We start from the raw sequence: 27,789 nt of genomic DNA, 5'->3' as shown, positions 1-27,789 counted from the left end.
CTCGTCAAGATCCGACACCTATATACGTTCGAATTGTTTTTGAATCATAAGTGAATATTGACCTTGGCGATACCAAGTTGAATTCACGGCTACAACGATGTCATATCTCGAAGTGTTTTGTAAACTTTCAATACTATCATCCACAGGTAACTAGCGCCATCAAATATAGTTCCATAAAGCAAAGCGTTATATCAAACATCCCAATATAGCGCTATTGATCAGAACGGTTCGAACTTGACGGTATTGTCCACTTTTGTCTGCTCGTATTTTGAAAGATAATCTTTATCACATGTAAGGAGTGCATTGAAAAGCCAATGGGCATTATACGTCCATGTACTTTGAATTGCAGTTATTACTATCATAAACGGTCAACTTCATGCGGGGAATTTTGATATTTGCAATATGAAGGAGTGTCTGAGGTTGGCTACGCCAGTCCTGATCTTTCTGATTATTCTATGTATTGGTTTTCAAACAAGGGAGGAAACGGATACGTTTAACATAGAACCACCGCATAAAGTTGTCAGCTACGACCAACTCCGTATCGTCTCTAACTACCATGGTAAAAGCGCAACGGTTAATGGGATTTACAACCACATAAATGTGAGTATACAACCAAATACGGCTAAGTACGGCTCTTCGATCACACGAGGCAAGCTTGCTGCGGACCGCGAGGTTTTCTCAACATTATTTAGTATTACTATTACTAGAAAATAATTCTCAAAACATTAGGAAATAATGAGTTTGGCTGAGAGTGTGTTTAATAGAGAGGTACATGTTAAAACGGATTGTCATTATAGTGCGCATGGCTTCAGTTCTCCTGCGATTATTTATACCGCATTGGACACTATAATAGGCTCAGTTTGTTATTCACGAAACCGTCTTATAGACCAGGCTATGAATGAGCTAGGTATCACCTGGAAGGAGGATTTATTTCATGTGGTTTTTCTAGACCAGAATTTCATAAGGAATAAGAATATCTTGGGTAAAAAGCCCAAATCCTGAACGCACCCCCTGTAAAGGGTTTTTACTGGGAGTGGGGGTCCATTTTTAAAGGAAAAAATGCCGTAAGTTACATTTACACATAAACAAGATAAAAAAAAACCTCTTATTAACCTCAAAATTTAAACCCAGTTCGTTAATTAAGCCTTATATATTGGATGTGGTAACAATGTGGCGGTGGGGGAGTATTATGGGGGTCTTTAAAGGACCCATATTTAACCCTCACTGCACTGGGGGGGGGGGCATTATGACATATTTTGCGACGGATTTTGAACCGTTTGAGATATGAACTAGATTCTTCCATGACTTTATCCCCATGTCTTCCGCACATTTTGACACCACTTTAGTCTATATAGGACTATATATACTATCCATATATAACAATCCATATATAACGATATTCATGTATAAAGATCCATTAAGTTAAGACATTTTGTCCATAATCATGTTGTTAAAACAACTTTAAATTACTTTAAATGAAATTACAGGGGTTTTTTTTGGTTACATTATCCTGAGCAGTCTATATTGCAGATTTACAGTATTACTGCAAGTGGTATGTGAATATTGCAAGATTTGAAAATGTATGCTAGTCTGCATTGCAAGAACAACCCATGTATAATGTTGAAAATATGCAATGACCCCCTTGAAACAAAAGTTGGCTATACACCAGATTCCAATCATGATAATTTTACAGTTGCTGTATCTGTGACTTTATGTGTTTGTATCTGTATTTGTCTGTATCTGTAAACTGTGTCTGAGGGTTATAAATTGAATATATTGACTTTTCTTGATCTTTGACGACTACAACCACAAGGCAATTAAAGCTGATTGCAACTGCAATGTATTTCCCATGTACCCCTTATGATGGTACTCAATCACAACACAGCAGAAAGCCCATGCAAAGTGGGCTATAAACAATCAACACAAATAAATAATCACCAATCAGCCCAATCTTTGTCTCCAGAATTCTGATATTGCGTGCCATTACATGATACACTGTTTATGACTTAAAAATAAAGTTGAATGAGTAACAGCGGTTAATACTCCGAATTATGTCTTACCAACCCAACCCAGTAATTGTCAGTACGCAGATATTCCTAAGCTTGTGTAGTCCCCTTCAACATGCAACAGGCCTTGTTCTGGGCATAAAATAAATTTATTTTACTTTTTAGGCATTGAACTTTTAAAAGAAATTTACTTTGTAATACAGAGAAAAGAGAACCAAGGGCAGAAAAATGGAGATCAATGGGATACTGTTAAATACACAACAAGATTATACAATCTAAACACCGGAATAAAATATTGCACCACATAAATACAGCTTTATTACATCAATCAAAGGGGAAGGGTATAATGTTTCAAGGATGATGGAAAATAAGACACAACAGAAGATGTTTATGGTCTCTGATCTATTAGCTTCTTCTCTCTACTGCTACCAGTATGTAAGTGACCACAGGGACTCACAAAACTCTTTAAGTTGTGATGACCTCTGACCCTTACTATGCCTAACTGTTATCTTGCCAGGAAATACAGCAGTGCATGAGAGGAGGTGAGAGACAGGACTGATTGATCGTGTCGATAGTTTTTATATATATATATATATATATATATATATATATATACACATGTGATACAAGAAGATAGACGTTAAATGTAGCATCGTTTGAACACTACAAAGGGACCCTCCTCCGCCCCAACCCCACACACACCCTCCCCACGTTCAATATCATATCCCCTCTTGGCAACGGAAATGAACACCAGTATAAATAAACCGATACAGATATTTGTACCCGCTGTTAATCCGCAACTACTCCGGCTTGTTAAATCGTGTAGGCCTATATACAATAATACAAAGCTGAATGTTCTCCTTGATTGAATTTCCCCAACCTAGCCCGCCTTGAATTAGAGGGTGGCCAAGCGACTGCTGCACAGTCATAGCTACTATCGAACAAAATGGACGAAAGCAATTGATCTCAATCTGGAGATGCAGATGTATAAATAGCTGCAGATCCAATGATTTGTGAATGTCGCACGACCTGTTAACGAAAGTCTGGGAAAAGTGCCCGCCCCTGTTGTATACATGTCGATCTCTTCTGTTCAGATACGTTCTCTTTCTTTCTCCGGAATACGCCTCCATGTTTAGCAACCTTTCATGCTTCAAATTACAATCTCGATACTGTGTTACTGCAAACGGGTTGTATGTAAAATACGTACGTAAACACTGTGCTAACTACCAATCAACTTGAATATCCACAACACTGACCAACTTACAGTAAACAAACGTATATCACTTACGGCCATAGCTTGCCGCAGGGACGTAGCCAGGGGGAGCAGGGGGAGCGACCGCTCCCCCCCTTTCAGTGTCGATTTTTTTTTTAAATTGTCGTTTTTTAGCATGGTATTTTGTCAGTGCTCTTTTGATCTTGAATACTCGTCAGCTCCGTTAACTCGATTGTAATCGTAGTAACATTCACGCCTACTGATTCAACTACTTACTTAGTTTGGCAGATGCAATTAGCTAAATTTAGCTTATAGCCAATTACAAGCCTACAGTTGGCCACTGCGTTATAAAATACATATTGCCTACCTAACCGCACTCTATGGAATGTCACGAACTGTATGCACAACAACGTCGACAACGTTCGTTCAATGAGTCGTCCTAAGTTGTTGCACGAACAGCATGTTATGAAGCTAAGCTAGCAATCGTACGTGATACGCACTTCCTATAAATAATTATTACACTGCTAATACACTGCGATAACGATATTTGTTTTTAGGCCACTGCATATCTGGCTGTATTACAAAATATGAAAGTTTATATTGTCCATCAGTTAAGTTCGTCAAATGTATTAAAGTCCAGACATTGGACAATAAACAAGAATCATCCTACTGGAAAACTTGTAAAAGAGCACTATGTTTGTCTTTCTGATATATTATGTAAAAGAACATGTAAAAGAATTTAAACATGAAGCAAAATCTGCTGATACTGATATCATATGATAAGGGCGTAGCCAGTATGTAGCACGATAGTTTCATTCACTCTACCCGCCGAAAAAGACTAAAGGATCCGATCTTGTCAGTTTTATAACATGTAGTTAAGAACCAGATTACGCAGATAATATTTCAGTTGAGAAAACACTTGAGAAATTTGCATCAGATGGCAATCGTCGGATAGCTCTCGCCTTCTCTTATTAGGCTAACTTAAACATTTACTAGCTACAGTTGTATCAAAGACATTTCTGGACTATCTTTGTATCTACAAGTATCAGAAGTTGAAAAGTAAGACTACTCTGTACATGTACCTTCAAGGGCGGCGGGACCGGGGGCACAGGGGGCAAGTGCCCCCACTTTTCCTCAGGTTAAAAATGTGTCCTTTTCTACATAAAACTTGTACTCTTGATCACCTTATTAGGTCAGCGATATTTCAGTAAGAGATCTAATCCTAATTTAGAACTATCAGGGGCGTAGCCAGTATGTAGCACTGTAGGCCCGGGCCTGCACTTTTTTTGGCCAAGTTATCTTTTTTATTAAAACACCCATAATTCAAATCCATAAGCTTGCTGGACGAGTTTAAGAGTCTAGACAGGAAAAACTATTGAAATGAACGTAGCAAGATTAGGTGACCTATTCTTCTGTCATCTAGGCTGTCATTCATATCGCGTGCCGTTTCATTCAATACTCTACCCGCACATGTAGTTAAGAACCCGTTTACGCAGATAAAATTTCAGTTGGGAACATTCCACAGTCAAATAAGCCTATCGTTGATTAACAGACTTTATATGTATAGAGCTGCAGCACTTTGTTGCCTGTTGTTGTCACGATCGGCGTTCCAAGTTCCAAAACAGCCTTTTCGATAAACATTTACTAGCTACAGTTGTATCAAAGACAAATACTGGCTATGGTTGTATCAAAGACATTTCTGGCCTATCTTTGTATCTACAAGTATCAGAAGTTGAAAAGTAAGACTACTAAGACGGGGGGGGGGGGGGGGGCGTTGATGGAGTGATGTGTATACGCAAATAAGATAATACAATAAGATTTATAAAGGGTACTAAATATCAGGCTGCATCAGTCCAATCGAATTTCTGCAAAGTGCTCTTTGACGTCGGTGCCCCCCCCCCCCCCCAAGATTAAAAGTGCTTCCGCCGCCCTTGTGTAACTTGCTAATTTTAATACATTATGTATTATTGAATTACGTACTGTTTTAACTCGTTTGTTTTTTGGGTTTAAAAGTGATATTGAATGAGGTGTCTCAAGTTAGCAAGAGGCCAGGGAACCAGAATGAACACTAGGGAAGGGCCGTTTCCGGCCATCTGGAGGGTTTGTAAAACCAAAAGTGTTGTTGTACGCTCCGCGTCAACCGATGGTGGCGCTCCGCTCAGATAGTCGTGCCTACAACTTTGATAATCCATATCAATCGCAAAAAGTGCTCCCCCCCCCTTTCAAATTCCTGGCTACGTCGCTGGCTTGCCGCACAATACCGTTCACAGTCAGGTACAGCTACGATCAGGTGACCACTCAGAAAAGTCATGTGAGTAATGGGTAACACACAAAACCACTGAAATCAAAGTCCCCTATTACTTAAAGTATACGAGCGCCCCCACCTTTAATGAAATGTCAGTCCCTTCTTCAAGATATTTCGGCATGAGAAGCACTAGTCTTATAGTCTTAGGCTTTTCATTGCCAAGGGCTGCTACAGCTTTCTCAATTAGACTAAGACAAGATCGCACACCTTTTTTTTGCTACAACTTTTCTTGAAATCAAATATTCTTCACCCTCTGTCCTGCATTTCAACAAGAATTTCATCCTAAGATTTCCCAACTAACTGTTGAAAATGTTGCAGTGGCCATGGCTTTTCAAAGAGAAATGGCCATGCAGACTTAACTTCCCAAAGTGCTTACTGGAGGTTCTTTGTTGATCAGTTTGCGATGAAGAATGTAGCAAGACGCCAGGTACTCAGAACCTTTCTTCAATCTCTTACAACATTTTCATGTTCTTCTACAAGCAATTTGCCTTTCTCGTCTAAAGACTGTTGTATTTCCCCTTCATCGATACATACTTGCTGCCAGTTAACACTCCATATATATTTATCTCTCATTTTTGGCTTAAGAAAATGAGGTTTCTGGTTTGGCATCAGATTACCAAAATCCAGACTGGCCGGCTTTCAATTGAGATGGTACAAACGATTTTCAATTGACCAATCAAAGAGTAAAATTCTGACCCTATTGCAAACCCATCAACAAGAACACTATACTTAGAAACCATCACGTGTGCAACAATGGAGTTGTTGCCTACTTACTTTGTTAGTAGATGTTTCAATGTTATCACACAGGATCATATCCCTTCTACATTTAGGTCATGGTGTGTGACCAGACTTACACACCTTCATAAACTGGGTAGGGAAATTATTCCAAGGGACCTGAAATTCTCTAGCCCAATCATCTCTATCTGAAGCAGGACTGGCTAAGTCAGGACTGAAATCTGACAACGTACCTTGAGATAATGAGAGGTCTAGGAAACCAATTACACTTTTATATGCATTAGGATTTATTAAAGATGTAATGAAGAAAATGTTTGCACGCGATTTAATTGCACTCTATGTTATAGACATAATGTTACAGCATTACTTATTTGTTCAAACAGGACTCTGAATATTTCAACCTGCTAATTAAGATTGATAGTATGATTAAAGCCATATATTTTGACTGTTCAAATACAGCATAATTACAGATGGCAACCAATGCAGTCCAATATTTCAAAACACCCCTTATTCATTTCTTTGCTAAAGTAAAGTAACTGCACATATCTACCTATTTTGAAAGTTGCAAAAGTAGTGAGTAGCCAACCTAAATCAGCCATACCCTGAAGATGGCTTCCTTGCGTGGACTGGTAGAAGTACCTCAGAAAGCTCCTCAGCAGTGACATACTGGGCATCCTATAGTTGATATGCTCCCAAACTTCCCAATCTGTCAACAATCATCTGCACTTTCTCCCTTAGCAGGTCTGCCAGTGCTATTCTGATAGCATTCTTGATGGATTCTTCTCCATGTTGTTTGGATTCTTTGTTTTGTAGGTCCATGCTATCATGGACAGAGTTGAGTGTACAATAATATGAGTGTCCACTAACAAGGCCTGTTGTAATGCAACAATACTAGTCGGTTGGCTTAATACTGTAAGAGTACAACGTTGCCGTTGTATAAGAGGGACACGTTGTGCTATGGCAACACTAGTCGGTATCTTAACAGGTTACATGTCCTGTCTGTGGACATACTAAGGGTGTGTCATGTTCTGTAACATCATTAATCAGTCATTTAAAGGAAAAGATTTGAATACATTATCCTCGTTGTTATTATTGTTCTCTTTCTAACCATGTGAAAATTGTCCCCATTCGACGTTTTCTTCTTGTAAAAATCTGGTTTTCAAATTCACCAGTTTCTCGACAAAAGCAACGTTTGCTCGCCCGCGTCAATTTGTTGAATGACGTAGTGCAGGCAAATAGGCAAAACGAGCGACTTTAAGTTAGCACTCCCATTTCCGCAGCAAAGACACTCTCGCATGTACACGCACAGCTAGGTGATTGCCTATTATAATGTATTACGTACACATCGCGTATGTACGTATACAGCCTACCATGCCCAGTTGGTACGTATATAGCGTCGCAGATAATACACTCTCACACTCAAACTACAGTTCATAAACTGTTCTTTGACATCGCTGAAATAAAATTCACGGATCAACTTGACAACAAAAGGAAGCTTGGAAAGTATTTGGAAGATCGAAAGATGAAACTTCGAGGAATCAATGTCAGAGCAGAATGTAGTACCGAGAAGCTTAGGCTTCGCAGAACTGTCCGATTGTAAACGTTAGAGTTGCCTAGATGCGAACATTCCTCGCATTGGAGCTTGACAACACGATGTATAAACAACGAAGAATCTGCTGTTCAAACTTATCTTGTGTTACACAAAATCACCGATGCACTACATTTATGATGGCTTAATTGATTTAAAAAAAAATATATATAATTTATAAGAAATGTCACCAAAAATAAGGAAGAAATTAATCTGTTTTCGAACGTTTTTTGTGTGTGATTACTGTAAGAACTTTATGGAGCGTGGGTTATGTCGCAATCTGCATTTGCGAAGATGACGTCACGTTTTCTACTGTTCAAAGTATATTTGAAATATACATCCTAAACTATTACAAAATCGTTTCTCTGTCAAGCGCATTTTTCTCATATTTTGAAAACATATTTTGAAAATTATTTATCGATTTTTAAGGTAATTTCTAAGGGCTACCAGACAATTCTTTTAAGTCTGCACCTGTGCAACTGTCTGTGTACACTGATATTGATGTTCAAATACTGCATGTGAATGTTCCTCCAACCAAAGCAGTAGTCACACAGTCTATTTCCACATCTAACCTTGATTAATAAAGTGACAATTGTTCTCCTACATGTACATGAGCGTAGCCAAGTGGTTAGAGCATCTGTCTAGCAGATTGGAGGCCCTGATAAATAACACTTGTTGCAGTACAGAGATCAGAAAAGTGTACTTTACTAGTGGCATCATACTTCAGGTTCAACTCTATAATCAAATAAGCAAGCAATCTTGACTAGGTCACCAGCGCATAAGATAAATAGAACTGTAAACAGAGAGAACGTTTAACAACTTGTAAGTAGAACTTAAATTTGTAAAAGAAATTCATAATCTTAGGAATACTGCCCAGAGTTTTTGTAGAAATATGAAGTATTTCGCATGAAAAATGAGAAAGTTATATGGATGTTTGAGTGCACACTTTCCCAATAGGATTTATCATCGTGCTACGCTTAACCTTATCTGGCTTGCCTGATCAAATAAAATTGAATACAATTGACTCGAGGCTCTTAATAGACTGAACAAGGGGATTAGGAAGAACTTGCCAAAAATACAACAGGAGGATTAGGAAGACCTTAACAAAAAAAAAAAACACCATCTGAGACAGGGCAAAAGACTTGAAGAACGTTATCTTACCAATAGGAGTAAGGTCGCGCTGTGACCACATATGAAGAATGCCTTTAGACGTGAGAGCCTGGGAATAAAATTATGCTGGAAAAGACTTTCATCATCTCCCCTCTTCAAAGTAACACCCAACACAGTAATTGGACCAATTGTCCATTTAAAGGATTACATGTCAAAAAAAGTTTGGTTTTCTTCTTATAAAAAGGACCCAAGGGATAAATAGAAGTTTTGTTGCAGTTTACTCTTAGCCCTGAAGTACTCTCAAGAAGCTTAAATATTTATTTATTTCAGCCAAAAAGGCTTCACTCCCCCTCAAGAGAAACAGTTGTGGCATCAGCAGACTGGAAAACATGAATTTCATTGTTGTCAATTGTAATATACCTTTAATAACTTAACTACTCAAAACTACGCAAAAACCTCGGCACATAAAATAAAAATGTCCAGGCTTAATGGGCAACCCTCTAACTCCACTGGAAATGGGGAACGAATTACACGAGAAAGAATTGTTACACACGCAAGCAGAAGATGTGAGATATAAAGTACGAATCTAGCGAGAAAAGTCATTACTGAACTTGAAAAAACTAAGAATTTTAAAACCTAATCCCCATTCTAACTTATCAACCGCTTTCTTAAAATCAACAAACACTTAGCACCCAGGGATCGACATGGTATCCGTGTAGCCAATCGTATATAAAATATAAAATATAACGAATATGTTCTATGAAGCGACCCTTAATAAACCCCGTTTGATTCGGATCGATTAAATTATTGATGACATGTTTAATTTTAAAAGCTATAGGGATTTCGAAAAAATGTTATAGTCTACATTCAGCAGACTGATGAGACGGTAGTTTTTAAGTAAAACAAGATCCTTGCATGGTTTGGGCAGAAGAGCGATGATGCCACGAGACTGTTTGACGTGCGACAAGGTGCCATGATTGTAAGAAAGATTGCGGGAATTCGTAACCAGATTGGAACTAATATGCCTAAAAAAACTATAATATTCGGCCATTAAACCATCACTCCTAGGGCTCTTATTTTATATCTTCAAAAGCAAATAAAGGATTATTACATTCCTCCTTTGAAAGCTCGCCAAACATTGGCGTCTTCACTACTAAGAGGATTAAGACAGCAAAGGTTCTGGGGAAAAAGAAGATGGCCTACAACACTGACTACTGTATAAGTCCTCGATAAAAAAAATCTTAATTCTTCCAAAATGCTAACTTCATCTGTCATAATATCCCCAGAAACAATTTGAAATTTGCGGATAACATTTACCAACCTTATGCGGTTTTCCAAAAAAAAAGTACTTTTATTTTTACGTAGAACTGATAAACTTAACTTAACTTATAATCATAAATGGCAACAAGCTGAGCTCCGGCGCCCTTCATTCTATTAGGTCCTCAGGTAAATTGAAATTACAATAAATACATTGTAATTTACAAATCTCCTTCATGAGTTCTGTTTATTGCTCTCCACTGCTTTTCTTTTTCTGTATTTCACAGTAATAAAACGTATTTTATATTTAATGAGTTCCCATTTCGCAGACGGATTACTATCCTGAATGTCGTGGCTATCCGAGATGATAATATCTTTTAATTGACTAGTGAGCTCATCGAAAAGCAAAGAGTTACCAAATTTCCAGAAAACCCGGATCCGCTGATTATTATGAAAATTAAGTGTGAGATTTACTGCCACGTGATCGGACTGAAAACTGGGAGAGAGATTGTTTGTCGCTACCAAGTTATAGATGTGACGAGAGATGAGAACAAGGTCAAATCTACACCTAATACCTGGCGTAATGTTCGAACTCAAAGTGACCTTTTTCTGGTGCCGGTTTCTCCCCCCTCCCCTTCCCCCGCAATGTTACACAAATCGAAAGTATACATTGACTCAGTACACTAACCCCGTGCCTTAAGTCATAGGATTACCACGAAGTTTGTTGACATCTAAATTGAAAACGAAATTGAAACCCCCCTCCCCCGCCCCCCAAAAATGAGAGAATCATTGTCAGAATCAGAAAGAGACGAACTCAAGAGATCAAGAAAGTGTGGATCGTCTGTGTTAGGACCATAAACATTTATCAGAGTAAAGATTTCTTTTCGATGAATGTCTCCACAATAATAAACTTCGGACCGAATATTGAAAATAAAATGAAGAACTAGCCAAACAATGTACATGGATAAATGGCCGATTACTATGCCACATTACATTACACCTCCGAAGTAAACGTTTTCAATCGATACTCCTGATATGAACAACTGAATTTCCTGTTTTGATGTATCATAAAGAATAATGCAGATGCACATGAAATAAAGAAAACTTGTATAAAATTACTTCCGACTGCTTCTTTAACGAAGATCCTGGATTCGCATTAGCCGCGCGATTGCGCGATTCCCGCACTTTGATTTGAAATCCCGCATGTCAAAAGTTGCCAAGACGGGAATTCCCGTAATAAACTTCGCTCTAAACTTGAATTAAAACTACATTACGGCTGTGACCGTGTAGCGATTCATCGCTAAACGATAACATTTGGAATAAACGTTTAGCAAAAACCCACTTGCGATTTTGTTTTGTTATCCCGTCTATATAGTCCATCTTAACATCCCGTAAATGTCATTGCAAGTCTTTCCTTCTATGAATTAAATGAATGAAAATAATAATTTTGACAATTTCAATATTTACGCATGCACGCATACAGTAGCTACAACTATGACATCTAGAGGAAAGCACTTGCTATGGACTACCAGAGCTAGCTACTTGATAACAACAAAGACACGAGCAAAAACTATGTTTGCGTAAAATCCCCAAAAATCTTCGACCACATGGTAGCCTCAAATCACAAAGAGTAAATCTAACCTAACCATCTGTTTATTCGCTCAAATTGTGACGCAGTTAGCTGGAACTAAAATATCCATGGAATGCTTTAATTATTGCTATCTTCGACCACATGGTAGTCTAACACCACACTAAGTCAATAAGGAAATCATGCCTAACCATCGGTTTTAAAAGGAAAAAGAACAAAAAACAAACACACACACACCCACTTTGCGTAGCCTTGTTTACAACTTTCAATTAGCTGCAAATAGGCAATTGTTTGGAAGGTAGTGCTATGTTTTGAATGGGAATGTAGTACTTTGAGTATACTGTTGCAGTTGTGATGGATTGAAGGTTTCAATTTTGAGTAGTTTTCACCGGTATAATATTTTCGTTTTCGGTGTTGAATGATTTATCCACACACGAAAAGAATAATTAAGAATGGCTACAAGTTGAAATAGTAAGTAATTAAAACAACCATCTACACTACAAGAAACTTATTTCATGAAATTTATCTTCCGTATTCGCGTGCCTTGATTAATCAACACATGCATACCTTACAGCGTAGCAGTTACGCCGTTTTTCCCAAGAGAACGGGTACCCGTTTTGTGCGTTTTCGATTCGCGTACCCGAATGTTCGTTCGGGTACCCGGGTACTCAGGCCTAAAGCTACGGTTTATGGACCGATCTAGCCCTAACATAATCCTAGTGCTAACCTGTTAAAAGAATTGTCTTGTAGCCCTTACAAGTAACTCTTACAAAACGAAAATAATTTTCAAAATATGTATTTAAAATATGAGAACGCTAGTGTTGCGTTTAACAGAGGAACGATTTTTTAATCGGATATTAAATGGATATTCAAATATACTTTGAACAGAAGAGAACGTGACGTTATCTTCGCAAATGCAGCTTGCGACATAACCCACGCTCCATACAGTAGGCTACAGTAATCACAACAAAAACCGCGTTTGATAACAGATTAATTTCTTCCTTAATTTTTGGTGAAATTCTTATATATTATGTTTTAAAAAAATCTTTAAGCCTCTCAATTTTCCTTGACATATTTCTAAAAATTATTCACATGGCTCGATGGGGCCGTTTTTCTAAACCTTGATAGAAGTATATTGTGAACCCGCTGGTCGATCCATCTTCTCCTGCTAGTATCAGTTATCACGCAGTATTCACGCAGTAACCAGGGTAGCTATTCCTTCACATATATTTCATGTTTCTCCAAACTCTTCTCCTGCTAGTATCAGAAAAAAAGTGGGCTCTCACACTTCCACAGGAGGCAAGGAGTCGCATCCTGCAGTGGAAGCGAACAAACTATACTCTTGTGAAAATTCATTCAACATGTAAAACATTTGTTTACGTACCGGTTAACTAGTCATTTATGACAGTATCCCTGTCACCCTATACATAACATTTTAAGCCTTACAAAATCATTTATTTCCTGATGACTGACATTATGTCCATCTTTAGCTGAACAGGCTTATAGAATGTATCTATCACTCACTTATTCAATCCTTCACTCCTATCTATATCCTTCGGTCAACAATTTGAAAGTTTATTTACAGATGGGAGTCAAAATTGTAAAAAAGTTGTAGGGCTGGTTAGGGAATTTCATGCATGTGTATGAAAAGTAGGTCAAAGGTCACTTAAGGTCACTAGTGGCCAAAGGTTAAATCCTTTAAAATACTTCTCCACACAGGGATTTCATTTTATTATGAATCATCATGAACAAAACTTATAAATACACACACTAGAGGTTCAAAATCAGTCCTGTCAAGAAAAAGTAACGTTACCACACCAGTATAACGTACGTTGATGTGCTGTCCCATCTCTACGTTACCACACCAGTATAACGTACGTGGATGTGCTGTCCCATCTCTACGTTACCACACCAGTGTAACGTACGTCGATGTGCTGTCCCATCTCTACGTTACCACACCAGTATAACGTACGTTGATGTGCTGTCCCATCTCTACGTTACCACACCAGTATAACGTACGTCGATGTGCTGTCCCATCTCTACGTTACCACACCAGTATAACGTACGTCGATGTGCTGTCCCATCTCTACGTAACCATACCAGTATAACGTACGTCGATGTGCTGTCCCGTCTCTACGTAACCATACCAGTATAACGTACGTCGATGTGCTGTCCGATCTCTACGTTACCACACCAGTATAACGTACGTCGATGTGCTGTCCCATCTCTACGTTACCACACCAGTATAACGTACGTCGATGTGCTGTCCCGTCTCTACGTTACCACAACAGTATAACGTACGTTGATGTTCTGTCCTATCTCTACGTTACCACACCAGTATAACGTACGTCGATGTGCTGTCCCATCTCTACGTTACCACACCAGTATAACGTACGTTGATGTGCTGTCCCATCTCTACGTTACCACAACAGTATAACGTACGTTGAGGTTCTGTCCTATCTCTACGTTACCACAGCAGTATAACGTACGTTGAGGTTCTGTCCTATCTCTACGTTACCACACCAGTATAACGTACGTCGATGTGCTGTCCCATCTCTACGTTACCACAACAGTATAACGTACGTTGAGGTTCTGTCCTATCTCTACGTTACCACACCAGTATAACGTACGTTGATGTGCTGTCCCACCTCTACGTTACCACACCAGTATAACGTACGTCGATGTGCTGTCCCATCTCTACGTTACCACACCAGTATAACGTACGTCGATGTGCTGTCCCATCTCTACGTTACCACACCAGTATAACGTACGCTGATGTGCTGCCCCACCTCTACGTTACCACACCAGTATAACGTACGTTGATGTGCTGTCCCATCTCTACGTTACCACACCAGTATAACGTACGTCGATGTGCTGTCCCATCTCTACGGTACCATACCAGTATAACGTACGTTGATGTGCTGCCCCACCTCTACGTTACCACACCAGTATAACGTACGTCGATGTGCTGTCCCATCTCTACGTTACCACACCAGTATAACGTACGTCGATGTGCTCTCCCATCTCTACGTTACCACACCAGTATAACGTACGTTGATGTGCTGTCCCACCTCTACGTTACCACACCAGTATAACGTACGTCGATGTGATGTCCCATCTCTACGGTACCATACCAGTATAACGTACGTCGATGTGCTGTCCCACCTCTACGTTACCACACCAGTATAACGTACGTCGATGTGCTGTCCCATCTCTACGTTACCACACCAGTATAACGTACGTCGATGTGCTCTCCCATCTCTACGTTACCACACCAGTATAACGTACGTCGATGTGCTCTCCCATCTCTACGTTACCACACCAGTATAACGTACGTTGATGTGCTGTCCCATCTCTACGTTACCACACCAGTATAACGTACGTCGATGTGCTGTCCCATCTCTACGTTACCACACCAGTATAACGTACGTCGATGTGCTCTCCCATCTCTACGTTACCACACCAGTATAACGTACGTCGATGTGCTCTCCCATCTCTACGTTACCACACCAGTATAACGTACGTCGATGTGCTGTCCCATCTCTACGTTACCACACCAGTATAACGTACGTCGATGTGCTCTCCCATCTCTACGTTACCACACCAGTATAACGTACGTCGATGTGCTCTCCCATCTCTACGTTACCACACCAGTATAACGTACGTTGATGTGCTGTCCCATCTCTGCATTTCTTTATCATCGCATGTATCTCTTTAATTGGTTCTTAAGTTTAGAGAATGTACCTCATATTACTTGGTATTTGGGAGGTAATAAAAAGTACCAGGAAAATCTGACTTTTTCCTCCTCCCTGCTTTCATACTTCAGCATCAGCTCTGAAGACTTACAAAGAAATATGAATGGCAGGAGAAAAACAGCACAGCAATCCTCCAAATCTGAATATCTATCAAAACCTATGTTTCAGGCTAATCGAGCTGGTAATTCATTATCCCCATCACTTCTATAACATATTGTCAAAGGAGTTTCCCTGCGGCTAAAAGTACATAAACACTTCTACTGTCATTCCATTTGTCACATAAAAAATCAATCTTTACCCCAATTACACCTGTTTGCAGAATTATTTACAAACAAAAAGCAGTAAGAAAGTTAGTTTCCTCCGTTGATGACAGATAATATACATTTATTGCACTAACGAACAATCATCATAAACAGCTGCTTAAAAACAACCATAATACAACCACTGTCTCGTCAACTTTCTTTGGCAACAAAAATCTTGACATTGTGAAAGGTAATGGTTGAAACTGAACAGTACAGGTGACCTTTGACAAAAATAATTCCTGAACAAATGTTATGAACCATTAATATGTGAACTTTGATTATTCCATTTAATTATGTAGGACGAGGAGCATTTTGTAGATTTGCAAACAATGGCCTTTATTGATCCCTGGATGGACCTTTGACCCAATTTCCCTAACAACTCTGATGCCCCCCCCCCCCCCCCATCCAAGGATCATTGTGTCCAAGTTTCATCTAAATCCATCAAACACTGTACGAGAAGAAGCAGTTTTTTGTTTCAATGATAATCGTAACCTATGCAGTCACATATTCGGATGGGTGTGCGCGGGTGTGCGGCGCCTTGCTTGTAAACACGATGTCTCAAGAAGGGAATCTTGGACCAATCTCATATCTGGTGAGTAGGTGTACCACATTGAGTAGCAGACGCCTATTGTTTTTAGAAACGGTCATTTGGGCTCACCAGGGGTCAAATTGTGAAAAACCTTGTCAACACGATATCTCAGGAAGGGAACATTGGACCAATCTCATATTTAGTATGTAGTTGTGACACTTTCAGTACAAGAAGCCTATAGGTCAAAGGTCATTTGGAGTCAGCAGAGGCCAAATTGTGGAAACCTTGTTTTATAATTTACCGTATCTCTCAACGACCAGCCTTTTAGATAACATGTGTGTTACGCCTCATAGGAAGAATAGGATACTGTTGGCAATTAGAAATAAGCTGATGGGCAACCGTAGAATCGATTCAAAACTCACGCTCAAAGTTCCGTAGGCTTCATCGTGTCGCTAAGCTGCATAATTTCGCTACACACACGGTGTGCATAAAGGTGTACTCTTTGAACATAGAGCGGTGCTATTGGAAATTTTCCTTCGTATTTCGCAAATGTCGAGATTCACTGCCAGGTAAAAAACTTTCGTCGTGGTTACGTTGGGGGTAATGACAAGTAGCCGCTTAAGAAAAGTAACTGTCGCCTAGTTACATTTGTATCAATGACCGATCTCAATGCGAATTAACTGTGTACATTGGTTCGCTACCTGCACGTGCATTACGTACGGGAAGTTTTCATATGCGGAGATTGTTCACAAACTTGGAGCATTTACAAACATGCAGCAAAAACAATTTAGGGAACGGTTTGAGCTTACGAAGTACGTAGTGTGTTTTAAAGGCATTCATACATATGTTGTGTTCATATATTAATATCTCAATCAATTAAAGAAATTATTAAACGTCGATATCACGACGGCTTGGTTCTGCGCAGGCAATCCCTGCACAGTAGAGTATAATGCAGATAGACAACTAACAATACGAATTGTTAAATATGTTTCGTGTCCGAAACCAATTCATTTAAGGTGGCCAAACATATCCTAAATTATTTCTTAATGCATTTCCTACATGCCATCAGTTATAATTCGAAAAATATACAACAATTTAAGGAGTTTTGAGACAAGTTTGTTGTTATTGCTGTTAGGATTTTTTTGCAAAGATTTTCACTCAACACCGATTGCGTGTGGAAGAAAGATGCTCTTTCAACCTTAGATTTTCAGTGTGTAAAATATCGCTTTTATTTAGGCAGTTTAATGGAGTAACAGCGCACCAATCTGCAGCTAAAAGACAAGATAAATAATTGGGAAAATGTACAAATCGCGCTAATCGATTAGCGGTTCAAAGTAGCAATGAGGTACTGTATAGGCTTAGGACTCGCGCACACCTGCCTAGTACTAGAGGAGCAATAATGTAACAGAAGCCAAGCTATCTTCGCAGGTATTTTTGCAAATGTTTTTTTTTTAAATTGTTTGAGACACCTCAGTAAGCCTAGCTGCTTATTTATGATTCTGCGACATGTTTGACTTTGTTTATGACTTACTTTTGGTGGAAAAAAGTTTAAATTTTATACTACACCGAAACAAAATGTTCCAATGTGCAATTTCGTAGCACTACGTATCTGCCTAAGTGCCTAACCTTTGTTCACAGAAACTTATTGATGTTGTAGATCTGTATTATGGAGACTTGAACAGGGATCATAGTAGCGAGTGAATTTTGCGCTTTGGGAGTAGTTTTTTGTCACGTTCGCCAATAGAGTACTTTAAAACATATTTGTCGAGGCCTGATAAGAAGCCTGTTGTCTTTGGTAGAGATCAATCTGAATCCTGAATACAATCAACTTTTCCATCTGGGTCATCAGCAGCCAATGTGAATATTGTTTGTCATATCTCAGTGCTGTTTGCTGTGCTACTTGGATTGAAGTATGTTTTTCACCCTGGCTATATCCTACAGCCTAATTGGTGTCACATTCATATAAGATTATTCATGTAGCATCATCGAAACCGCACAGCAGTTTTGTTGTCTGGTTTAATAATAAAATGAAAATAAAATAAAACTGTTAGCGAACTGTTTATCCACTAGAGAGCCTGTGTAAGAGAATGTGTAAAAGTAAGTTGGCCTGACGTTTCGATCCTAGCAGGATCTTCTTCAAAGGCTAAATGACAAGTAACAGTAACAGAAGGGACAAAAACACGCACAGAATACAGACAGGTTGAGCATGGTGAACACAAAGAGATAGATGTAAGGGGATTAGTAGACAAGGGATGGAGAGAAGAAAGAAAGAAACCAACAGGGGAAGAGGAGAGGTAGGAGATAAACAGTGGAGGGACAAAGAGAGGATTAAGGGAATGGGGTAGGGAATAAACTGGAGAAGGACAAAGACAGAAAGGTGTGGAGAAAAAAGAGTGGAAGAGATCTATGAAAAGAGGAGTGATGGGGAGGGGGGGGGACAAGGGGAGAAGGAGGGGGGAGGTACAATACTCTCTACAGTAGTTTGGAATTAGCAAGTCATGCATAACTCTTCCTGAAAAATGGGAGTAGGTAAGCATGAAACTCATCTTCTGCTATAATATTCCTACTCTAAATATGTAAATTAATTTGCTTTATAGTACAGCAACAATTTGATCCAACATTTAATCAAGTCCGGAGCATGTTCAGTATTCTGTACCTTCTATACGACGGTACCGGGAGTCACATTCCGTAACATAACACTAGCTGTCTAGCACGAAACTCACAAGCTGATCAGTGGCGCAGCTAGGGGTATTGGTCAGGGGGGTCGAGAATGGTCTGTAGGGGCGCTTTCGACACTATCTAAGCGGAGCGCCACCACTGGTTGGCGCGGAGCGTACAGACAATTTTTGAGTAAAGATACTCTCTAGATCGCCGGAAATGAGCATTTCCGGGCCTGGCTAATTTGCAGATAAACGAAGAATAAATAGGTGTCATCGCCAAATTACACCAACAAAATGTGACAAATGTCAATAAGTAGATGAGAGCGCAATAAAAAAGTCAATAATCGCGAATAAGTAAAAAGTGGTAAAGAGCTGAAAAGGGCGCCAGCAGTCCATTTGAGTCCGTCAGGGCGGGGGGGCATCCTCCCCCTGACTGTATGGACGCTCCGCCACTGAGCTGATTTATGTCTCTGTCTTATAAACACAATAAATAATGTATCAGTTTGTTGAGTTACAGACGACATAAACACTTTTGTGGATTGTTTTATGCGTTCGACCACCAGTCAGCCGCTTTGAAATTCAAATCTTGAGAAAAGCCGACTTTAATCAAGGCGTGTTTTCCTCTGGACGGATTTGATCCGAATTTCAGGAAATATTTTAAGCTAGGCCTAGGTATCAATTACCATGGGCGGCGATCCGTACTTCCGAGTGGGGGGGATATGACCTTTTTGACTATCTAAGCGTAGCGCCACCGTGAGTTGGCGCGAAGCGTACAAGAAAATTTGGAGATTTACAAACCCTCTAGATGGCCGGAAACGGCACTTCCCAAGGTTTCCAAGCGGCATATACCCAACTTTAAAATAGGGATATCATGTCCGAAATATCTCATAATCAGGATCCAAAATACTTTTTTTTAATTTCGAGTGTTATTTTGGGAAAATTGCCCCTGTCAATCTTGTTTCAGGCGGTACGTTAGAATGTTCGAGAGCTCTTTTATATTATTCGATGAAGAAAATGGCCTCAGGCTATTATAGGCCTATACACATGCAATACACAATTAAACATAGTTACATTCCTAGGTACCGATTGCTAGGGCATCCAGGTGAAACGTGTATTAAGCATTATCCTGGTAACATGAGATTCTCAGCTATTCGAGGGAACATGTACGTGTGTAGGCCTACTATAGGGCCCATATGAATACTATGAGGGTGCATATATGTACTATATCAATACCGTGGGGAAATAATATATACATTTTGTTGTTATAGGGCCAGTGAAGCCTACAGTCAACTATTCTTGCTTTATAAAGATGGTTTATTTGAAAAGATCGCACTGCGTTTATGGTAGGCGAGAAATGAAGCCATGATGCATAAATGTAGGCATGAAAATATTCTTATCCCTGGCATTTGGTGGGGGGGATATGGTGTATTACATCCCCTCCACCCATTTTCATGGGGGGGATATATCCCCCCTTCCCCCCCAGGATCGCCGCCCATGTCAATTACTGTGTTAGTGGGAAGTCATATACGTTTCGCGTAACCGTGCCTTTCCGTTAGATATCCTACTATTTTAGGTCTTGCCAATATATGTAAATCAACCAACAACGTCATCAGAAAATGTAGATATACAAAATGTCCAAATAAGTCATAATCCTCAGATTAACACACCCGAGGTGCACTCTGTCTAATTGTAACACGTGAATAATACATTGACAGATATACATAGCCAGTAATACGCATTCACACCAGTACAATAACTGTGACCAATAAGGACTTAGGTCTGTGTCACGAAGATCTAAGGTTCCATTCCTATCTTTGTCTGATGAGTCCCAAAAGGATTTTTTCTGGTGTGTTGATCTTTATTTATTCAATATATATCTGTTATACCAATTGCTATACACATTCATTTTATAATTACGGTTTGGCTTGCCCGCAAAGTGTTAATTCTATGTACATTGTCACATATGTAAGGACTCAGTCATAGCAGTAAAGTAAACAGAGGGTAATGAAATATTAAATTGTCATTGTTTTACTATTCCTTTTCTTGTTTTATTTTTCATCTTACAGACTACAGGAGATGTCAACGGCTATGTTGATAATATCACAAGATGTGACTATAACTCACTTGATCGATTTTGGTTCAGCAAATTTTATAACTCGAACAAAGAAGTTGACCAAAATGTGCCAGTTTATTCCGTTGATAACATAACACATGCCAATTTCACAAGAGTGACGGTCCTTGATAAGAAAAATGTGTATCATCTTTGTGACAGAGTATTTGTTAAGATCGAAGCCATGGACAGTCTGAATCGATCAAAGTCATACGGAGGTGACATGTTTAGGGTTAAACTATTCTCAGGGAAGCCGTACGCAGCTGTAAATGCAGATCATCTCATTGATTTTCAAAATGGAACTTATTTAGCTATTTTCAGAATTTTATGGGAAGGTGAAATTGACTTACAAGTCTTGTTGGTCCATCCAGCTGAGGCTATCCCTTTGTTTCTTCCAACTATAAAGGGAGGTAGAAGTGTCAAAGCATTATATAAAGGAGGATTCGAAACCAAGGATGATACTGGCAAGATGCATCAAGAGGTAACAACTTGCACCATATATGAAAGAGAGGTAATACTATACCATAAAATTATGAAAAAGTAGGCTGTATCGATCATTTCAAATAAACCACATTCCTCTTACGTTAGAGCATAACGAAATTTGATTTGATTTATTATAGATATGTAATACTGAGTTAGTGAAACGACCAGCTTCATAACATGTTCCGTTGGTGAGATATAATATATCAGCTAATTCCCTTTGTTGAAATGAATAAATGATGTCAAACATGAAATAGTATACCGACAAATTTGATTTCCCTTTAAAGTTGGATTGTTCATACATGCCCGTGAAATAGCTTTGTTTAAGGCGAAAGGAGGGATTGGGGTGCGGGTAGGATTCAATTTATTGAAATGATATACATTTTGTATCATTACGAGTTCTTAACTGCGAATGATGCGGTCTTTTGCAACCCACAAAGAACACTTATTTTCGAGAAATTTCAATACATTAGTAGACCTATAAACTTGTACTGTTTTGTTTGTTGTTGACACAGTGGTTTGGGCATTTTATATGTAATTAACTTGTGGGAAAAGTTATTATTTTATGTTGGTAAGGCATACTACCTGATTTCATCAAAATGAAACAGTGATTAAGGAGGCCAGTGAAGACAAAGACAGATTAATGCATTGTCCACGTATGACATCCTAAAATATTACAGAATGCATTTAAAATAAATACATTTCACAATCTCATCTCAGCAAACTATCAAGATGGTAGTTGTGATTCATTTTATGGGTGGGGTGGGGTGGGGGTGGGAGTGGTTGGGCTGTGAGGTTATTTACCATATAGACTTACATTTCCTTAGACTTTTAATCTTAAATTGCACTGTCTGTTACCTTCCACTTAATAATGTTATTGTGTGTTGACAATCCAGGACGCAGAAAATGGACATTTATATTGGATTGTCAAGTTGAGCGCTATTAAAAGACAAAAGTATTGTATGGATTAATTTATTTGGTTTAGATATCTATATGATTATTTTATTTTCAGAAACCTTTTTGTAACTTCAGTGATAATCAAATCTACGCCCCTTGGTTCTGTTCTTCTCCAAAAGACAACTTGTTAAACTGTAGTCACTGGAAGACGCACGCCACAGATAAAGCCGCTATACAGAAATTGTTGCAGGCAGAACTAGATCAGACAGCAGAGGAAATCTTGAAGAGGTGATATAAATAAAATATATTATCACTCAGAATATATGATATAAATAAAATATATGATATAAGTAAAATATATTATCAATGAGACTAGATGATATAAATAAAATATATTACCAATCAGAATAGGTGATATAAATAAAATATATGATCAATAAGAATAGATGATATAAACAAAATATATTATCAATCAGAATAGGTGAAATAAATAAGATATATTATCAATCAGAATAGGTGAAATAAATAAAATATATTACCAATCATAATAGGTGAGATAAATAAAATATATTATCAATCAGAATAGGTGAAATAAATAAGATATATGATCAATCAGAATAGGTGAAATAAATAAGATATATTATCAATCAGAATAGGTGAAATAAATAAGATATATTATCAATCAGAATAGTTGAGATAAATAAAATATTTAGTAATCAGAATAGGTGAAATAAATAAGATATATTATCAGTCACAATAGGTGAGACAAATACAATATTTAGTAATCAGAATAAGTGAAATAAGTAAGATATATTATCAATCAGAATAGGTGAGATAAATAAAATATATTATCAATCAGAATAGTTGAGATAAATAAAATATTTAGTAATCAGAATCGGTGAAATAAATAAGATATATTATCAATCAGAATAGGTGAGATAAATACAATATTTAGTAATCAGAATAGGTGAAATAAATACAATATATTATCAATCAGAATAGATGATATAAATAAAATATTCATTATTCAGAAAAGGTGACGTAAATTTATAATATTAATCATAAATGCAGAGATAAATAAGATATATTATTCAGACAAGATTAGATAAATATAGATATATATTAAGCAGACTAGATGAGATACATAAGATATATTAATCAGAATAGGTGAGATATATACAAGATACCATTAATCAGACCAGGGGAAATATATGAAATAAATATAAGTAAGAATATTTGAGATAAACAAAATATATAATAATCAGAACAAGTGAGATAAATATAATTTATATAAATCAGAATTCTGACTTAAATTAAATATACATTATTTAAAGTAGGTAACATTAATAATAATTATATTAGTAAGAATAGATGAGATAAATAAACGATACATTAATCAGAATAGGTGAGATAAGAAATATATTACTTAGAATAAGTGACATTAATAAATATATATTAACCAGGACAGGTGAGATAAAAAATATAGATTAATCAGAACAGGTAAGATCCATAAAACAGTATTAATAAGAATAGGTGACATTAAATTTATATTTCGCAATTTCCGCATCCTCAATTATTATATTTTGCTGCTATTCGTTGTAATATTTTTGTAGTAAGTCTGGGATTCTTGTAGTGTTTCTATAAATTGTATAGTACTTCTAATTGTTCTTATGATATTTATTTTTTTTCTATCCGCCACGATGGTCGTTATTATACTGCATGGTCATTTTTATTTAATTTAATTTATATTTTATTTTTATTTTGAATGGATACGTTATTTGTATATTAATGTATAGTTGAAATAAACGGAGAAAAAAAGAAGAAAAAAAAAGAAAGAATAGGTGACATTGATAAAACATATTGGTCAGAATAGGTGAGATAATAATAAAATATATATTAATCAGAATAGGTGAGATAAATAAAATTTATATAATCAGAATATTTTTTGGGGTCCATGGCATCTTTATTTGTGCGCATATTTCACTGTAGCTTTGTATATAGGTATAAAGTATAAATTATTAATCAAATCACGTGAGATAATTAAAATATATTAATCAGACTTGGTGAGATAAATAAAAGAAATATTGATCAGACTAGGTTACCTGAGTGTATGGGGGTCGAAATGAAGCATTACCCATACTACAAAACCGTCTTCGTTTATCAAAGCTTATATCTAATCGCTCTGGTTTTGTTGTTGATTATGACGTCGCCGTCACATATAGTATGCACAATTAATTGGATACCCTACACTTAACTATGAGTAAAAAGGAATTAACGGTTTCAGTAACACATTTTACCTCTTTATTACCAATCCGTTGAGCTTTATGATTTATTTCATGAATTCTGGTTTTATTTCTTGGTGGGGGGGGGGGGGGGTTGGTGGGGGGGGGGGGGTTGGTGGGGGGTTGGTGGGGGGTTCGTGGGGGGTTGGAAAGTATTGTCATTCCCAGTCGTGTAGCCAGAAGGGGTGAGGCGGGCACAGTACATACATTTTAATGGACGAAATCGGGACGAGGAATGAAAAATATGGCAAAAAGAAAATAATGAGCTATTGTGTATTATGGAAATGATAAGAATTAATATAGGCTACTTACTCGAAAAATTTAAACGTAGGTTTTATTTAAATCTCGACATTAGGCCACACTCCGTACTCTCCTAATGTATGATTAATATATAATTAATATATATTAAAATATATAATTACAGGAATTCCGCTCAAGTGAAATACAATTAAGCTTTACTTGAATTATTGTCACAATAAAAGCACCATTTTGCATTTAAGCCGTCTGGCTGAAACTAAGTTTGTCTTCTGTCTAGAACAAACGGCTATTGAGCACTGAATATTTTCAACGATATTTCTCTTAAACAGATCCAAGAGCCTTGTTTACCGTTCCAAAGGATTGATAACAGTGCAACAAAGGGATAACTCTACCACAGCACACTACGCCGAGATAGCAGGATCGATGTTACCATACTGTAAGCCAGAGGGTCCTCCACCAATCAAAACAAACGGATACTTCTTTCAAAATATTTGGTATCCTTTGAACTGCAGGATCAAACATTTCTCAAAAGAAGATATATTAGAATGTCTTAATGGAAAGACTGTTCGAATATTTGGTGATTCCACAAGTCGTCAGGTCTATGAAGTTCTCCAAAAGTTTCTGAAATGCAAATCGATTCCTTTAGATCCACCGAGAAATAGTAGTCGGTTGGATTGTCGTTGCAGAATAAACAATGTTACATTACATTTTCAATTTCATGGTCTTCCAACCAAAGGTAGTAATGTTAGTCCTATTTCTGGTATCCACTACGCTGCTAACGATATTGACAGACTAGAGGGAGGTCCAGGTACAATTATATTTCTTTCTTATTGGGCCCATTTTACTATGACAGGGATGGATTTCTACAAAAAGCGTCTTGAATCTGTCCGGGATGCACTGGACCGGCTACTAGCCAGGTCCCCACCAGGAACTAAAATCTACATGAAAGGAGCCAATACAAGAAATTATTCGGTGAAGACCTACCAACTCATATCGAGTGACTGGATCGCCCTACAATTTGAATTTGTTTTAAGGGAATTATATAAAGATTATAAAGAATTCGGATTTATCGACACATGGGATATTACTCAAGTTCAACCGTTTCCTGACAATGTTCATCCGAAAGCCCCGATCATTTCTAATTACATCGATCGCTTAATGACTTATACTTGTGAAACGTAAGGTACGGTTTATATAGTACTGCGTAACCTGTCAATATTTTCATAATTTATGAGATTTTTTAACACACCATTTTTTTAAGGAGTCGGAAATGACCAGATCAATAGAGAAAGTTCGCTCTGTCTTGTGCAACATCTCGATCTAGCAGTCGCAACTTACTTGGGTCAGTTTTGTATTGCATAATCACAAATCAATTAATTCGTCATCTCTTCACATTGACTTCGCATTTTGCGTTTTTTGTTGAAAATATACATATATAGTCCAGATTTCGGACGCAAATAGAAAATAACATTAAAAATGATATCAACAGACGACTTTATTTGATAAAGTTATCAACACAGATGTGACTTAATAGATTATGTTTGTTCTCATACTCACCCGTACCCACCTATAGCACGTATTTAAGAATTGTCACCCAATGTAGAAGTTCAGGACGAAAACTTTCATTTCACGGCAGTTATACAGACGATAGATAATAATGTTTTAATGCAAACCTTTATAGGAGGTCGAGAGAGAGAGCTCTTGTCAACCCAAATTCACCAGAATGGCTAAAAACCGCATTTTATGCCAGATTCGGCTTATATTAAGGTACAGATGTTACTAAATTAGATAAATGAGTCGCTCTCTGTTATCAATAAGTGTTGTTTTATAATTACAAAGCAATTAGCAAAAGCAATATTTCATGTTTACGTATTACATTTTTGTTTTTTTCTCTATAAAGTGAGATCAAGAGTTTGTTTTCTAATTAATGTTTCACCAAGTAGATCCTTAATCATAATTCAATCTAATATTATTCCTAATATCGATTCTTTCTCCTGATGGTAAATCACCAAGTTAGCTATTCTATAATATTTCAACTTTTTCGTTGAAAGTTTTTTTTAACATATTACCATAGATCGCATGATAATAAAAGAGAACACCTGTGTTTGTTTATCTGCAGAAAATATTAACAGCTGTTTTGGCTGATTTACTACATATATTCTGCGTTATTCTGTCTTGTCTTAATATACCATCTTTCATACAGATTGCCATGGACAGCCAGTTATACTTATAGCATCCTGCAGTTATAGTTCCTCGCAATCTCGTGTTATGATAAGTGACTGTTGATGGAAACATTATAGTTACTTTGATGGAATCAATATTAATAAACCTTTTAAAATATTACCAGGAACAAAACACATTGTATGAAAAGGAGCAATTTTATCATTAGCTTTATTTCCTTTGACACAAAAATCATCGGCATCGGAAAAGACGGTAAGAATCTGTTTTAATGTTGAGAAGAAAAATGATTGCTTTCTGTTAGAGTCAAGATTAATCGTTTATGTGTGAATATAGGAGCTGCGGAGCAGGGAGGGGGGGGGGGAGGGGGAGGGGAGAGCTGGACAAGTGCCCCAGTGTATTGAAAAACCTTAAAGTGTCCCTCTGTAGGCTTGTCCCTTTCTGTTAATGGAAAGTCCACTTTTCCATTTTTGCAAGACAAAAATAAAAGTTCAGAAACTTGTACATTTGAAAGTAACTTTTTGATAAAACATTGA

General features: G+C 37.6%; 1 protein-coding gene across 1 annotated transcript; it reads left to right on the top strand.

Moving 5' to 3' along the window:
• Positions 1-221: 221 nt before the first annotated feature.
• Positions 222-27,577, top strand: LOC139962867 (NXPE family member 3-like). Its single transcript, XM_071963255.1, has 4 exons — positions 222-600; positions 21,115-21,669; positions 22,651-22,823; positions 25,405-27,577. The coding sequence occupies exons 1-4, from the start codon at positions 403-405 to the stop codon at positions 26,255-26,257; spliced, it is 1,779 nt and encodes a 592-aa protein (XP_071819356.1). The 5' UTR covers positions 222-402; the 3' UTR covers positions 26,258-27,577.
• Positions 27,578-27,789: the final 212 nt, after the last annotated feature.

This window comes from Apostichopus japonicus, chromosome 21, assembly GCF_037975245.1.
Source record: "Apostichopus japonicus isolate 1M-3 chromosome 21, ASM3797524v1, whole genome shotgun sequence".
In the NCBI taxonomy this organism is placed as follows: domain Eukaryota; kingdom Metazoa; phylum Echinodermata; class Holothuroidea; order Aspidochirotida; family Stichopodidae; genus Apostichopus; species Apostichopus japonicus.
The sequence above is the reverse complement of the archived record's forward strand: the minus strand, read 5'-3'. Positions and strand labels throughout refer to the sequence as shown.